The sequence below is a fragment of the Pempheris klunzingeri genome, chromosome 13, assembly GCF_042242105.1.
Source record: "Pempheris klunzingeri isolate RE-2024b chromosome 13, fPemKlu1.hap1, whole genome shotgun sequence".
NCBI lineage: Eukaryota > Metazoa > Chordata > Actinopteri > Acropomatiformes > Pempheridae > Pempheris > Pempheris klunzingeri.
The window spans coordinates 22,161,925-22,180,171 of NC_092024.1; the positions used below are offsets into that span (position 1 = coordinate 22,161,925).

Genomic DNA, 18,247 nt, shown 5'->3' on the forward strand with positions numbered 1-18,247 from the left:
CATTTTCTCGCAGAGAGCTTTATTCCAACTGTCTCTCTAATAAGCTGGAACATTTCTCTGGGCTTTTCTGTTCATATTCAAACCTCATTTTAGAATCTTTAATGTTAAAATTTGAACTTGCGTTAAACTACACCGAGAGACTTTGGTACAAACTACAGAAAGGTGAGATTCTGAATTCATTCAATCTGTTTTGATCGATGTTTTTAACCTTTAGAAAGGATAGAGCTTCAAGGAGGAAAAAAAGGGCAGAGCCTCGATGGGCCTGGATAATATCCCTCTAAAAGAAGTTATTTACTGTGATTTGCCTTTATTATCGCCCGGTCAGCTCCTCTGGCGTGAATGTGTTCCCCTGGAGGTTTGGAGTATCGGGGTATCATGGATGACGGGCAGCTTCCCGGGGCTTTGCTGTTTGTCCTGGCCCTGCCTCAGGGTTGGGGGTTGTGTTTACCTCATAACAAAAAGCAACATGGTTTTGATGCTCTGCCAGTGTGCTGCTGTGTAAACTGTAAACAATACACACACGCCCTCACATACACACACAAACACCTTCCCTTCCTGTTCCCTCGTCCTGTGACTCCTTGTCGCTCTCTGAGCACACTTAAAACACACTGTAACTCTCTCTTATTGCCACCATTGTGGTGCCCTTGAGCAAGGCACTCGGCTTCTAATAAAACTGTGTGGTTGTACTGGGCAGCCTCCAGGTCTGAGTGATTTCCAGGTGGCCACTGGTTCATTACGGTATGAAAATCAACTTGCAGAAACTAGAAACTGAATTGATACAGCCTGTTGTGGTGCTGCCAATCCAACGATTCTGAGTTGGCTGGAAAACTACCACATTTTTCAGTGCAAGAAAAGTTTGCTTGATTATTTTCACTAAATATACTTTCACATTTTACCTTTAGGTCTGATTTTGAATTAACATATTATGAACTTGCAGCCCAGGGTTGCAAACACATTTACAGAATTTCTTTTACTAACGTTACACCTCAGTTTCTGTGTCCATTCTGCAGACGAGTGTGTATCAACTACACCTGAATGCACTTATTTTGTTGCAATTATAAAGTAACCTTCTGCTCAACCATATGGTAGAGCACATTTTGGCTCACGATATCTTATTGAAAACATGTTTTACTTGTGACATCTCAACCGTTTGGTAGAGGCCAATATTTCAAAAAATGTGGGGTCTGTTCATAAAAAAACATTGATTTTTGTGCCCCAAGGAAATAAAATATATAAAGAATACATTTTTTCATTGCTTTTTTCTTGGTGAGGACGTTAAAGGGTTAAAACATGTAGTGTTGCAATGATGAGCGGCAATAAAAACACTGAGATATCCTGTTAACTTCCTAAATTCATTTATTTAACAAGTGTTTATGTTTTCAATAACTTGTGCATAAAACAAAGTTGTAATTTATCAAAAGTACATCTGCTGAAAATGTTTGGTTTACCTTTCCAAGATTATATATCATGATGTGTCAATGGTTAAATGGTCCAAAATGTTCTTTTATGTACAAATGTGCTCCTCTGACAATGAATAGATAAAGCTGCTGTGCATTGTAGGGTCCCAAGAAAAAGAATATTTATGAAACACTGTTTTATTGTACTCACAAGGAGGCTTTTTTATTAGGATGCACCTGCTTTCATGGCATGTATGTATGCATCATAACTTTGCTCCAAAATGATAATCACTCACAACAAATTATTTGTCTCCAGCAAGTTTCAAGTCTGATTTTCAAATCATGTGGAAATAAATTTAAAGCAGCGGCTGCACTCGAAAGGCTGGGAATTGATTTAAAGACTGTGGAAAATGGTTAGTTGTTATGTAACACACACAATTTATAGGATTCAACATGCAAAACCACAAGCTGCTCTTTTCTATCGTGAAATGGTCAAGCCTTGGCTGGGGAGGCCACTCACATATCCTAAAACATGATGCATCACCAGACTGAATTAGTTTGCTTAATTCTGTCACACAGAAGTAATGATATTGATTATATTTTTGCATTATTGACATGTTAATGCATGTCTTCCCCTCTCTCTCACCCATTTCTGATCTATCCACTTACTCTATCGAATCTATAACATCTTTAAAAAAACAAAAACAAATCTGTGTTTCTTAACCCCCCTGAAATCGTCTTGTGCTTCTTCGTTCTTTCTCTCCAGAATCAGCCGCCACGACCCGGAGCTGACCAGCAGCTTGACTGTGACCTCGGAGCAGACACTCAGGGCAGTGAACCCAGACAAATGTGGGTGAGGACCCTCAGAAGCAGTGAACCCCCCACCACACACACACACACACACACACACACACTTGCATACACACACTCACACCAACCCCACCATCGCGCCTCCTCGAAACCATCAAGAAGGATGCTCTCGCACACTCACGGCCCCTCCCCAACCTTTCTCCTCAAAACACAGACGCCTACAAACTCATACACACCCCAACACATTCAAATCCCCTCTCCCCACCCAACTGAATGCCCCCCTCCGTCCCCCCTCACCCCCTCAGCTCTTACTTTGCCATGGAGGCTGATTCCGCCCTCTGGATGAACCTTTCCCCAGGACCCTGAGCTCAGAGGGGGCTGGATTAGAGGGTGTAGGCTGGTGGTGTGAAGGGTGTGTGTGCAAGTGGAGAGAGGGGTTAAATTTAGATAGATAGATAGATAGATAGATAGATAGATAGATAGATAGATAGATAGATAGATAGATAGATAGATAGATAGATAGATAGATAGATAGATAGAGAGAGAGAGAGATAGATGATAGATAGATAGATAGATAGAGAGAGAGAGAGATAGATGATAGATAGATAGATAAAAACAGCTTGACCTTTGCAACACATTTTTCAGTAAAGTGATGAAAGCTGAAAAACTATATGCTGCATATCTGTGCATCTGTTTGAAGAGCATGACTATTTAGTTCAGGTTGTGGAAGTAAAGACCCCCTACCCCACCGCAAGATCCAACCACACACACACACACTCCCACTGCCAATCTCATGCTGAACCACAGGGGCTCCTCCCTGGACTCCCACCCCATCATGCACCTGTTCACAGCTCTGTCCCAGCCTGCCCTCCTTCCCCTGCAGCATTCCTCCAAACACACATGAACAGACTCTGACATCTTTGATATCCCGAAACACAAAACCTTAAAAAAGACTTCACTATTTGGGTTTCCAGCAGGGTAATTAAGCACTGTTCCTATCAACAGACTTCCTCGCGTTTGATTCATGCGCCTGTACATCAGTCCTACAGCAGGACAAGCTCAGAATCTCCTCTCTCTTGTGACAAATGAGAGATTGACACTTGGCGATGAGCGTGAAGTCTGTACATCCCCAACATAAAATACGGCCCTGTCTCCCTCCCTGCCAAGGCTGTGTGCAAGTATTAGCTCCTCAGACAGGCTGCAGCGCCAAGGCCTCGTCTAACCCCGTAATTTTCAGCCTGGAGGTGTTGGGACTTGTTCAAGAGATGTAACACAGCTTAGGAAGGTTCCCTCCACAGTCCCATCATGCAAAGCAAGGCTGCGCTCATATTAGATACTTTTGATCAAAGATCTGCAGGAGAAGTAAGAACTACAGGTTCGTGTCACGCATTCAACTGTGCAAACAATACGGTGCACTTCTGTTACAGGCTTTCTGTCACTGATGTTCCCAAAAAACACACCAAGATTTGGAGCTCCTGTACTAAAATATAAACATACTCAGGAAGGAAAAGTCGTAGAAACCACAAAGATCATCACCCATGCTCAACAAACACACATCTGCCTTTATTTACAGTGATTTACTGAAGTTTATTTTTACTACTTGTTTTTAGCTATGCTAGCACGCTGGCATCTATGGGAGTAAATGTGTTCGGCCTGTCGGTCGGCCCCATTTTGGTTCAAAATAATTTATATCTCTTGTGAGAAATGTCTCTAACTACTGGAAGAACTGTCATAAAATAACTAAAAAAGGAAACTAAAAAACATGTGAGCAGACTGTACTAAAAAGTTCAGGAAGTGTGTATTCTCTCATAAAAACTTTACTTAACGTGGATCTTAAAACTTAAAACATTTCAGAATGTGGCCAAAATTGCGTCAATAACGTATGTTGGAGATGAATTGATTTGGTAATTGCCACCGTAGTTCCAGCTAAAGGGGCATTTAATCTCCTAACAGGTGCTCCATTGTTGTGGAACGTGGCAGAAAGTCATATTTTTGCCAAAGCAAGATGGCTGAACCAAAGGTGTTACAGTTTGTTTTGTTGTTTCCTATGGGGCAGTGAGAGCGAGTTCACCTCTCCTTGATCTCCCCCTCTGTTTACCCCCTCCTCCCCTGCCCTGCTCCCCCCACCCGGCCCTCTGCGAGCCAGGGCGTGGGCGTCCGGGGCTCCGAGGTCCAGGCAATAACAATAGCTGGACTGTGCTGTCCTGAGTCCCAGCCCCACACAATGACCATGTCCATGTCGATTAGCGTGGGGTGGCAGCGGAGCCCGGTCCGGCCGGGGCTAATAGCTTATTACACAGTGTAAAGTGACAGTGTGATCTGGAGAGGTGCCAGATAACGGGCCCAATTAAAGGGGAAAAGAGGAGGAGGGAGTGTGTGTGTGGAGGGGATGGGGGGAGGACGAGGGCAGCAATGTGCATTCCTCTGAGCTTCGGTCTAATTCGCCCATGACGGGTTCCCTGGGGACTGACACCCTCCGTCGAAAATATTTGAGTATCCTCCTTCTCTGTTGTTCCAAAACACATCTGAAACAAACCCCAAACAAACTCACAGGCTACGTTACCGCTCCACAGTTATGGGTAAACAACGGTGTTTAGATGTTGATACAGTCTGAGAAACGGGAGAATATGGAGGAATAATATTCTTATTTACACCAATGCAGAGCAGAATACAGTAGGGCTGTGTAGTTACTGACGTTTAAGTTTAAGCCGGCGGGGTCAGACGGCGCCCTTACCCAGAGCAGATTACACTGAGTGACAAAGCAGAATCAGCTTAAAGGACCATGCTGCTTTTTTCAGCCTATTAACCACAAAACACCTTCTGCTTTTTTCAAAGTGATTTCCTGCCATCCAGGCATCCACTGGCTTGTTGGAATAAATTGTATGTATGGTGTGGCATGTAAGTATTCGGGCTTTTAGTCACAAATCTGATTAGGACAGGTTAATTTTCTTTATTGCAAAAACCTTATTGTATGATGATGGTTTGTTTCAGGTGTGGGAGCAGAGTTCAAAATGGTCCAGCAGGGTGTCTTTTGAGACTTAATACCACAGTTTAATTAAATTTAAGGCCAATTTTGCAATAAAAAATAAAAAATAAACATCAAATGTGAAAATATAGACGTGCTCTCCTGAGTAAATACATATATTTTCAGTTCAATAATTGGTTGAGTCAAAGTAACATTCATCCAAGTACGTTTAGTGGTGTGAAAACAATATATTTGTCCTTGAATGAAATAAATCCCCACAGTTGTCTTACAGCCAGAGTCTCAAATGAGGAGACATCAAAGAAGAATGCCAATTTACCAGCTAAAAATCATTTACAGGGCTGTAGTATAGTTTTTCTCTGTTTAATAGTTTAGAATTGGTCTTTAAATAAACGGCTGAGTGCCTCCTGCCTCATTTAACATTGGCCTACAGACAGTCCGGTGTCAGAATGAATTCAGTCATCTTCCTCGTGTAAAGTGAACTGATCATTACCACTTTTTAACAGCCTGTCTTTTGCCCAAATATCAGAGGAGGTGGACACTTATTCACTGGTAATGTTCCTCAGCATTCCTCATCTTTAAACTGTGAACAGTGAAGCACCGTAGACAGGGTTAAAGGAAGTACAGCCATAGAGACAGACGTGTCTGTGGGTTAGCTAACGAGCTAGCGTCTCCACACCACCATGACCACCATGACCACCATGACCAGGGGAACTGATTGATGCACTTTTCTTTCTTCTCTGTTTGCATATTCAGTGCAGAGTGTTTTAATGTAATAGTTTGTCCAATGTCAGGAGGGAGTGTGTTAATAGTCACTGCATATAAAACGTTCTACATTTAAGCACATTATCTTCACCACACTATCTATTTATTTATCTATCTATCTGTGCGTCATCTATCTATGATGAATAGTTCTGACACTTTCACTCTGCTGACAGCTAAACAGCCAGGCAAATGGGAGCTTTGATGCAGCAAATAATTTAGGCTAAAGTCCAGCAGACAGGCCAGACAGGCGATCGTCTGATGGATGCATTATGCTGCAATAGAGCATCATGCACTGGTATTTATAGCGCTTTGCTTAACAGCTAAATTTAGCTGCCAAGGTGTCAGAAGGTGACCTTTCTAATCTAATCTGCTGACATAATCAGCAACAAAAATATGACAAATCCAAACACAATAGTTCAGCTAAGAAGTTTCCTGGACAACGTTACTGCAGATCAGTTGTACTTACTCATCATTGACCATGATTATTGACTTGGCTTTTCATCTATAAATGATTTAAAGTTGTGAATTTGGCTGCTGAACCTTTTAGACTAAATTCCTGGAGGTTGAGGAGTGCCTTTCCTCAATTCATCCTTTCATCCTTTCATTTTTCAGCTACAATTAATCAAGGCGTTCCTCGTGATACTTGGAAAACTAAAACTAAACTTAAACTGGCTCTTCAGAATAAAAATAAAACTACTTATGTATTAAACTAAACTAAAACTGTCCAACTCTTCAAATAAAACTACTTATGCACTAAACTAAACTAAAACAGAAGTCAAAAACCAAAATAAAAGACTAAAACTTGGTTCTTAATTGAACAAACCAATCAGTGTGTGTGCACACCAACGTGGCAGGGCCATGTGTGAGGACTGAAGCTAAAGTGTAATTAACCACACTGTAATTTGGCAAAAGTGTGGATCTTGGACCATAGTGATCTTGCTGAGGGACAGCGGTAAAGTCGTATGCTGTAGAGATTATTTGACAAGTTTTTATGCTCTTTTTCTCACAATAAAAACCGTTTCCCTCGATCCCGTTCGGCTGGGCTCCCAAACAGCTCCAACGACAAAACTTTTCAGCCGCTTTCGCTGTAACAAAGTACTTTTGGATGGAGTATGACTTTAAGACGCTATGATTACCAGCAGAGCTCTTCATGGCTGGACAGTCATGTACTCCTCCCTCGCACACTGAGCAGACCTTGTAGGTCACGCTCATATGTTGCTGGCTGTCTCTTGCTCTAAATTAAAAACTGAACCATTGCCTTGAAACCTCTAAAGCTGCCATCTGTTTTATTCTTAACTAATTCTCTTACTTATTTGTATCAGTAGTTTGTGCAGTCAACAATAAGTACTGTTAGCGAAGCCTGCCAAAGTGTTCCCACAGCTTTTCATCCAGTCATCTCACAGTTTAACAGTGGAGACACAATACTTCCCATCTGATGGTTAAACCAGAATAAAGCTGTTGTACCAAAGTGTTACTGTGATTTTTTTCTCAATGGGATGTGGAGTCTGTCAGTTCGATGTTTAAGCTTAACAGAAGGGGTTAATGTAATCCATTTCATTGGTAGGGGACTCTAATAACTGCTCTCTCTCTGCGTCTCCATTGGCCCGCGGAGTTTCCATTGTGCTGGCCGGTGCAGGTGTGGGACATGCTTTGTTGATCATAATCCCCCAGGCAAGGGGAGAGGCTTTGAGTGTGTTTGACGTACCCCACCGGCAGGCCCTTTGCTCCTCGGCCGCCGAGCAGCCACCGTCTCCAGCGGCCGCTCATGGGATCCGACAGGCGGAAAAATAATGAACAACACCTCAACCCGGAGCTGACCTGGCTCCAATTCACCAGCTCCACACGAGGGGTAAACGAACCACTTAATTGAGCCTTCCAGGATCAAATCATACTCAGGACCCCCCCAAGCCACCCCGCGATCAACCCTCCCCGCCCCGTTCCCCCACCTCAACCTCCTTCCCGGACACATCCCATCAAGATGTTTTCCTAAACACACCCCCACTCTCATTCCTCCACTTCTTTACTGTTTTCTTTTGTTTTAACAGTTTACGTGCAGCTAAGCTACCAGAGGCTGGCAAACTGAACAGCAGAGCTCACGAACTGGTCAGACGTAAAACATTCCCTGTAAGATGCAGATGTTGACATTTTCACTTCCACTTTTCTTTTTTTTTTTTTTTATTATCATGGAGCGATACATGGGCAACACATTTCAAAACCATGCAAAGTAAGTACATTCACACAATTACTGAGCTACTTTTATTTACTTACTAATAATAATAATAATAGTCCAAGTATGTAATTATTAATACTATTAGACTCAGGAGCCATTTTTCTCAATTGAGTACCATTTTGCTGATAATATTATTTTTATTAAAGAAAAGGAACTGAGTGCTACTTCAAGTACAACGTGTCTGTTTTATTTCTTGTATTTTCACTGTTTTCAGACATATTGCACAAATTTAATTGAAATATCTATTAGTAAAAACTTTTGTGATCTAAAACATCCTCTGTGAGGGTATTTAAAACCTTTACTAAGGCATAGTTGCTTTATGAACATCAAGACTGAAAACATGCAGAGACAAAGAGGGGTTAATGACCCATCATTAAAAAATCATAAAAAATACATCATTCTTTTATGTCTCCTCGTGTCTGTACATTTCCCCGTTGTGGGACTGATAAAGGAATATCTTATCTTATCTTATTTTATCTTATCTTGTCTTGCTGCAGAAGATCATCCCATTCCTCCCAGGTGAGACACCTGAGAGTCAGTCAGGGTCACACACCAACAGGATGTGACAAATTAAAAGTTAACAGTGAATCTCAGACTGTTTTTCCACTTTTCACCAGTGTTAACTATTTTATCTATTATTGCTTTACAGCTATCTCACAGATTAAAGCCTCTGAGCTGTAAAGTTCACCTCATGCCTCATTAGGAACCATCAAGATGAAAAGTTTGCCTTCATGTATATATTTAATTAGTTCAAAATGAGATTTTTTTTTAACCACAATTTAGACACTATTTTTACTGCTTTGCTCGGTACCTTCCACACATACTGGCTGTAATGATCTGTGCATAATCAAAGCATTTTCAAACTTTGTTGAAAATCTAGTTTGCTCTAGTTTAACTGATGCCTGTGTCCTGAAATGAGCCACTAGACTGACACAACACACAACCACATCAGTCTGCTGTCCCTATTTAACTTCTCAGTCAGAGAATACTGAAGTTGTGCCCCAGCCCTTCACGTGGAAAATGCCGACAAGACCAAACATTTGCTCTCTGAGGTCCCCTAAGATGTTTCTCATTAGCGAGGCATCACCTGTTCCTTGTCCATTATCAGAGAAACAATGTGGGCTGGGGGTCCTGAGGGGTTATATTAGGACATGAACCTACAGTATACAGTCGCCCCACGAAATAGCACCAATGGTGCCGCGTTTAACCTGCTTCCCAGCCGGACCAACAATAGCGCTTTTCAAATGTCACCCGATAGAGCTGTGTGGGTGCCAAATTAGGATGGGGTGCCTGATGTTCCAGGCACAAAAAAAAGGTGATCAAACAGAGCCCGGGTCAGTGGATCCCCTCTAATTGAGAAGTTCACACTTGGCAGTGGGGGTCCTCATTCACCAGACAGTATTGGTGCCGTCTGCCAGAGTGGAAAAGTTTTGAACCAGCCTGTGAAATGCATATAGACCAAGTCTGGCATCTATAGTCAGAGCTGGGAGGTCAGATTGATCAGAGAGCTGAGCAGCGTCCCACAGACAAGAACACTCATATAAGACCCACAATTTGATAATATTATTAATAATAATAATAATAATGGGGATTGTTTCTGTGCATTATATCACAGCAGTAAGAGTCTTACACTGTGAAGTGTATTAACGGCTAAATTCATAGGCCTTAATTAATAAGTCACATTATGATTAACTAAACATGGACCACACACGAGCATCATATGATACAAAACACTTTCAGCAATTATCATGTGACCACTATGGTTTCACCCTCCAACTGTATTTAGATCCTCAAAACTGTTTTCCACACTTTAACCAGATATTTTAGTTTCCAATTATTCTCTTAACTACACTCTTTCACTGCGGGCTGAGATGGACAGTAGGCTACTATCATATCAATTACATGGCATAACTCTGAAGTAACTTGAACACATGCGTGGTGTGAATCCCAAACAGTGAAAACTAGATAAATTATCAAATCATTGTCCCTAATCTGCACCATGGGTGGCAAATATTTGCAGAGGGAATTTCTTGATGCGTCGTTTCTTAGTTGGAACAAAGCAATATGGCCTCCTCTCAATTTGGGGCAAACACTGCTGGAGAATGGAGACAAAGGAGATGCTTAAACCTTGTCAGTTCTAAGGGGGAAATCTTCACTTCTCTTCACAGAGTCCCTAATTGATACATGGGGATTGGCGTGAAGGGCCGAGGACAATGGGTCTATTGTTTTGTTTTCTGAATCAAGACGTCTGTCAACTGCGTTGCCTTTGCAGGCAGCTTGGCTGGACTCCAGACTTGAACTTCCTTGATTTGTGCCGAAGTTTCTCCCTGCACAGCTCGTCTCTGCCTGGAGCACTGCAGGACATGTTGGAGAACATCAGCTGTCATCTTTTTTCAGACAGGATCAACAAAAAAAACATTTAGAAAAGTGTGACGATACTGTGAATAGTTTGTATATTGTGAGAAGAGTAGAGGACGTTTTAAAACATTTAGCATTTCTGAGAGGATGTGATCTGCTGAGTAAGATATTTCTGATAAAGAAATAAAAACTGTGATTCTTTTATCTTCTTGTTCTGCTGTAATGCATCAATAAATTCATCGTTATAAATAGAATTAATTCAGAACTGTGGGTGAAATAGATCTGATCTGAGAAAATAGTGATTCTCTTTAAAGAAGAGTTGCATTTAAATCCACTTTCCTGTAGAATAATTTTACATTTTTGCAGGTAAACCTTCGCACTAACTAAAAAGGCTGCGTGATATTGTGGGAAATTCCAATGAATGAAGCATGTAAATCACTGGAGGTGTCAAACTGCATGCTGCCCTCCGTTTGACGATGATTTGCACCAAATTACAAAGTTCCTTCAGGGACACTTCCTACGAAATTACAGGGAAATTACTCAACTGTGACACAAACCATTACAGCAAAAGCTGCTTGTGTTCATTAAAAAACCGCAGTGATGTATATTTTATTCTTCAGCTTCTTTTTTGATCTTCTCTCTGTCAGGTGTCAGTGACTCGTGCAAGTGGACGACGCTTCTTCTTCTCAGCAACAGAAAACAAAGCTGGACAAAGTGGAAATTAATCTTTACACATTGCTCAGCAACTAGACTGTAAACTAGAAATAACATCACCGCTTGAACTCTAATACGACAGGAGGAGACGATGACTTGATAGTATAAAAGAGACGAGCTTCGAGATTAACTTTGTTTTAGTTGGACGTGACCTTGATCTTAAAATCAGCGCCATTAAAAGTAAAAATTGGTGCTGGAAAGAGTGAGAAACCAAAAAGCTAATGATGGATGTGTAACATTGAGGGATTTAAGTTTAAATTTAGAATCTGCTGTCTGACTTGCATCCTAGTGCAGAGCTTTGCAATAAAAACGCACTAATAGTGGACCAGACAAAGCATGTTAAAGCCACATAAATTATATATATATGTCTGAAAATAATGAGTTTCTACAGAAGAGGGTCACTAAGTTTGCAGAACTAACTTGCTCACAGTAAAGTCCTGCAGGAACACAGCGACACTGACGGCCGGCTGCAGGTTGCTGTTGTTTTTAAATGGCATGAGGCTGCATTGAGCTGAAATGGAGTAGAAGTAATTAAATACGATATTAAAGTAGATGTATGGCTATGCATTCAAATGATAATGAAGCCCTGAATACAGCGATGCCCTATTTGAAAATGATGCATGACAATACAATAGAGACCACAGGATATTTATTAATAGTCACAGTTGAAACTGCCTGTAAGCTGTATGTACTATAAAAGATAAAAAAGACAATAACAGATACAAAAGCCATTCAATGATTGTCACACTGAATCCTGAGAGAAACCATGATATAGCATATAGTTTTTAATATATATATATATATATATATATATATATATTTTTTTTATGACATCTGGGTTTTAGTGATACTGGTTTCGGCAAATCTTGTAAGCTAATATCATTCATTTCTGCTTTAATCAAACTATGTTCAGACAACAGTAGAAAACAATGCCTATTAGCATAAATAGCATAAATAGTCACAAACTATCTTCATAATTTACAAAAATACACATTTATAAAGTCCACATGTATGTACACGAGCCCTAGTGTTGTGGTTTCAGTCAACATGGAGGATATAAAAATAAGGCAAGCCCTGTGTCGGATCATATTTGTATGAGATTAATTGTTACTGCATTTGGAAACTGTCTAAATATACAGGTAAGCCCTTCATAGCAGGGTACTTATGTCTCATGTGATTGTCGTTTTGAGGTAACGGCGGCGTCACAAAGGCAACTTTGGCAGATTTGAGTTGATTATGAATAAACAGTTTCAACAAGCGTATCAACTGTTAAGAATTTGGCTGCTCCGAAGAAATATGGACAAGATTTGGCAAAAAAAAAAAAAATTAAAAGGTACATTTACATCTTACACGTGACAGACTGGGTTTGAACATAAAAATAGGGAGAGTTTCAGCTGAAACTGCCAAAAATGGAAAACAGGTGTTTAAAATATGACAAAAGACACAGAGTGTTCGGTGGTGGTCTTACTGTGCGAGTATATTTTAGCTTTAGGAGCAAAGCAGGAGCTTTGATATAGTAATAAAAAGAGAGAAAAGTGAAAATAAGAGAAAAATGAAAACAGATAAGTGCTTCTTTTTTTTGCTGCTGCTGTTGTCTCCACAGTTTGAGTGCTTGTCAAGTTGAATCAACTTTACCTATAATATTCTCTCTAGTTCTCTAGTGTCTTCGGTGAACTGATCAGTGACGCGTTGTGTTCAAGATGCAGAGACGCTGCTACCCAGCCTGCACTCTGATCTCTCTGCTGTACGTATGCACCTGTGTTTCTGTGTGCGCTTCGGTGGGATTCACCGCGCAGCAAGTCCCTAAAACAGTGTGAAGTTGTGGTAAATCAGCCCCTATAGCTCTGTCCCTTCCCTGGGATAGATCAGACTGTTTACACTGAAGCTGTTGTAGAAGTGACTGTTGAACTGTCCGCTCTGCCCACTGCCAAACGTGTTGTAGTACACTCCACGGTTGAAATGCAAGCCGTCGCCGTGCTCTGACGGCACCGTGTCCTGCCCGCCGTGGTTGAGGTGGTACGGGCTCAGGGCTGTAATGTTCCTGTTCGACAGCTCGTTCACCAGTCCCAGGGACCCCTGCCGGCTGGGGGCCCCTGAGCTGAGCGTCGACATGCTGCTGTAAAAGTTATTAAAACAAGGAGCAGCCGAGGCCAGTCCGGGCGGGGAAGACGACGACGAGCTCTTGTGGTTCTCGGTCATCGCCTCCATCTCTGGTGAGGACGGCCCGAGGAGCTGAGGACTGTCTGAGGGCTTCAGGGGGGCGGCCACCGCCGGCCTGCCGTCCTCCACCTTGGTGGCCCCCGCTGCTGCCGCCGCCGCTGCCGTTGCTCCACCTGTGCTGCTCGGATCTGACCGTCTTTTCCTTTTCCTGCGAAAGTTTCCGTTGTCAAACATCTTTTCACAGTTTGGGTCCAACGTCCAGTAGTTTCCTTTCCCTGTAAGTGAAGATGAGACACATAACACATTAGAGCTGGACTCAGTTTTGGCTGACTGAAGCTTTGCCTGATGGAAGTTGTGGGACCTAATATGTCAAATTATACAGTTTAAATTAATTACACAATTTATTTTTACGTAACATCTTCAGCCTCTTCCTGTCTTGGTGAGATTCAACAAATCAACACACTGGAAGACAATTTCAGCAAACTGTCAGAGCAAACTTTTATCCCATATTTTCAAACAAGTTGTTATCATTTGTCTCATATTTCTGTCGGTTTCCTGGAAGCCAGTTTAGAGCAATACCTGACGCACTGGACTCTCTGCACTTTAAGAGAAACAATAATAAATAAGACGTTTCCTGAGCTGATCGTTCTCGTCTAGACTGGAGTACAGGTGAGGATTAAAAATGACATTCCACTCTATTAGAGAAAAGATGCTGTAATAGTCAATATTTCTGGGAAAATGAAATACATCTATCCTACTTGATAGACAGCCTTTAATCGCCTCCTGTTGTTATATTGGATTGTTCCAAATTTCTTCTGAATTACTGAAGTTCTATGAATCTATTGGGATTTCTCTATTAACCTCTGAACCTTGAACCTCTGATGTGTTATTACTGCAGTGTTTTACTGAACAGCTGCTCCTGTATCTCATATTTAAATAACTTGTTGATCTTAGAATAAATGATAATATTACTAAACAGCATTGTCTAGTGTCACGTTAGGATTTTTAGAGATATTTCTTTGTGGTTTAGAGTTGATTAAAACTTATGTGACCACACATATAATTAAATCTATTCACTATCTCTATCATATAACGTTTATTTTCCTCTCTACGTTTTAAGGACTTAAGGAGCTGTGTCTGTGAACACAGACTTCAGGCTTCCAGGTGAGTAAAGTGCACCTAAATGCCACATACATCATTTCTAATAAACATTTCCCCTGGTGCGTTCACGGTACCTGGATCGTCCTCGTCCCTCGGGACTTTCTTGAAGCAGTCGTTCAGAGACAGGTTGTGCCGGATCGAGTTCTGCCAGCCGGCTTTGCTCTTCTTATAAAAAGGGAAATTGTCGGCGACGTACTGGTAAATCTGGCTCAGGGTCAGCTTCTTCTCGTGTGCGTTCTGGATGGCCATGGCTATGAGCGCAGAGTAGGAGTACGGCGGCCGGACCAGCTTCAGCAGCTCCTCCTGGCTGGCGATGGACAGCCAGCCCAGGTCGGGCCCTCCAAATCCAGGTGAGTTTGTTATGAACTGCCGCTGCGAGCCGTAGGAGGGCGGGATGAACGACGCCGGGTTGTTGCCGTGCAGGTAGGACGCGGAGGAGTTGACGCCGGGCCCGTTGAGCCACAGGTACGGGTTTGGAGACGATGCGTAATCTCCGAGGCCGTAGCCGGCGGGTCTCTGTGCGCCCTGGAGGCTCTGCTGGTGGTACATGCTGCTGAAGTTGTCGCAGTAGACAGCGGCCATGTCCGGGGCCTCCTGGGCGCCTTTGGGTGGGAGAGAGCCGACGGTAGGGGAGGTGTGGTGCTGGTGCTGGTGATGGGACTGAGGGTCGATGGAGTTCATCACTCCCCGCGGGAAATCCCAAAGGAAATGCTGAAGCGGTTCAGGTGGCCTCTCCCGGTGGTGCGCAGGCAGCAGCAACAAGTGTCGGAGAGGATGGAGGAGTTTGGGGAGTTTTAACAGCCTAAACGCTTGACAGCAGCCACATCTAGACACCAGATAATTCCCATCAGCCAATAGACACACACTCAGCAACAAGGGGTGTGGTCATGTTCTACTTCATTTAACAGAGAGTGGGTCAGTGGTTCCCAAATGTTTCCCCTGGCAAAACCTCCTGGAGAGACACATCAGACTGCTGCTGGGTTCACATTTTCTCAGAGGGACGGAGGCTGTGATTATTTAACCTCAGGCCACAAACAACAAACCTGACTCAGACTGCAGCAGTAACTTTTAGCAACACCTGGGGAACTTTGAACTGTCTAGATGATAATAGAAAATTGCACTTTTTTATATTTTGCCGTATTTTCATCGTGGAATTACTCTTATTTTGGTAAATCAATAATTGATAAATAATTATAATTAATAACAGGTTTTGTTTCAATGGCTTCAAAAGCAGATTGGTCGTTTAGTGGGTGATTTAGCAAATTACTGATAACAATAATGATCCTTCCAATATTAACTTAATGTTTTCCGCCTAAATAATGTCGATTACAACCTTTATTAAAGGCAAAATAGCTGCCTAGTTTTTCCATATTTGTAATATTATATTGCCAGACACTTCCCTCAGTGTGATGATTGTCTTTGAGAGAGAAAAATGTTGCACCGACTGTTTTGCTGTCATCATTTATACAATGAAGAATCACAGAGGGAGAAAATAAAAAGTGGGCTCATTAAACTGAACCAAACTGACGTGGTGGTCAAAGTGTGGTAGTAAAAGAAAAATCATCATCATTCATATTATTTTCCCACGTTGTCATATTGTAATGTACATTTATCAAGCAATTCCAAAATAACTGTGTGTGACAGAAAAATCACATTTTTAATTGATCACTATGTAAAAGTTGGTCTTTGTAACTCTGAGCCACTCTGGAGTCCTAATAGACCATTAAACACAATTAACCAGAAATAATGCATGATTAATAATTGATCTTATCCACCCAGACTACAACATGAAAATCTAGTTCAAATTAATCTGACTGCAGATAATTACCTCATCGATTATTTCTGCTCTCAAACAAATAATAGGCAGCACTTAGTATGTTTAATGACTGCTAACATTTTATAATGAGTGAATTGCATATTTACAATTTAATTTTTATTTTTTACCTTTGTCATCAGTACAGTATATATATATATATATATATATATATATATATATATATATATATATATATATATATATATATATATATGTGTGTGTATTAGAGGGCTTCAGCTGAGGGACGTCACTGATGTGATTCTTGAGTGTCTCAGTTCTTCACTGACTCCAACTGTGACACTAACGTTAACCCTAAAACCAGTTCTCACTCCCTTGGACAGCTCTGTGTCCTCACTCTCTAGGTCTGAAGCTCATTTCTGTCCTCACAAAGACGGAAGAGCACAAACAACTTGCATCCTTTACCTGATTCATTGTTCTAACCCTCACACTGGCCCTGACATTTGTAGTCTTGTAAACGTATTCATGCGCTAACACGCTAATAAACATGTGCAACGTGAAGCTGAAGCATCATAATCTGTGATGCCTCCCAAAGAGAACTTGTTTTTGTTAATGTGCATTTAATACTAAAGGGTGCAATTCAATTACATGCATTCATATTGTAAACTGACAATCCAGACATGCTCATATTGTTGCGTATCCTTAGGCCAGAGATAACAAATCAGTTTCTTTGAAGAGTTTAAAACTTGGCTTTGTGGCTAATTAAGGTGTCTGGAGAAAATTCAGGCATTTGATTTTGATCTCCACATCAAGGCATTTCTTATTTTTCCTAGAGGAGCTGCTCGCTAAAAGGCAAATTCATCAGAGGGAATCAGTGTTATGTGGTAGAGAAACAAGCTAAAGAACATTTTACAAGTGAATCATGTACCAAACTACTGTAACACCAGAACAGTATAGTAGAGTCTCATTTACTGTCATTTCTAGAATCAATATCTTATTAATTCAGTATTTTAACTCTTTTGTTATGTGTGTCAACTTTGAGATGACTTCATTGTAACCTCACCACGTCACTGACGCTTTACTGACTGGACAAACTCCCCTCTTCTCTCTGGACATAATCCTGAACATGCATTCCTGTGTACCAGCTAACCAGGAGACACGATGCATAAATAACAGCTACGTGTCTTCAGGTACTGCCTCTGTGTAACTGAACCATATGAAGCAAAGGCAGAAGTGCAGTGCTGCTTGTGTTGACCCCTTAAAATCCAGTTTCTCCTAAATCTTGAAGCTTGAAGTTTGTTAAAATCATGTTATTGTCTGAAAGCATCATGCTGCATCGTCTTGTTGCACCTTTACTCAAGTTACATGATGACACTGATGGAAACTTCATGTTTTTGATGGCTGCCCCGTTTCATCAAAAGGAAAAATCCTTCATGTGCCAAACATATCTGGTATTCTTGGAAAAGTTTGGACCTCCTCTAGATGTTAAAATAAAGTTCTGCAGGATTGGACAATGTTGGGCTGCAGAGTTTGTAACGTCTGACCCAGTGGTAAAAAACGCTGTCATGACTGGGTTCCTTCAACTTGATCATCTTATTTACAACGCAAACTAAAATGCAAAGCGAGAGGAGAAATCCAGAGGATGTAACGTGTCGATTAAGACTAGAGAAAATCAAAAGACGACACAGACAAGGAAATGAGATGTGTGGCTGTATAGTGTTTGTGCGGCGCTGGGTCCAGGTGATCCCAGTTGCACTGATCAGACAGCCCCACCCATGAGTCACCTGCAAGAAAAGCCCAACGAAGCAGCAAGACACCAAACTGACGGTGAATTCTGAGAAAAGATCTGAATTAAACCCGCTTGTCTCCTGCTGCTTGTGTACATTATCCATATT

The 18,247-nt window shown here is 41.5% G+C and overlaps 1 protein-coding gene across 1 annotated transcript; it reads right to left on the minus strand.

Moving 5' to 3' along the window:
• Positions 1-13,093: 13,093 nt before the first annotated feature.
• foxi2 (forkhead box I2) lies at positions 13,094-15,259 on the minus strand. Its single transcript, XM_070842890.1, has 2 exons — positions 14,653-15,259; positions 13,094-13,692 (listed from the first exon to the last, which is right to left on the minus strand). Exons 1-2 carry the CDS (start codon positions 15,257-15,259, stop codon positions 13,094-13,096), a joined length of 1,206 nt encoding a protein of 401 aa, XP_070698991.1.
• Between the last annotated feature and the right edge of the window lie 2,988 nt (positions 15,260-18,247).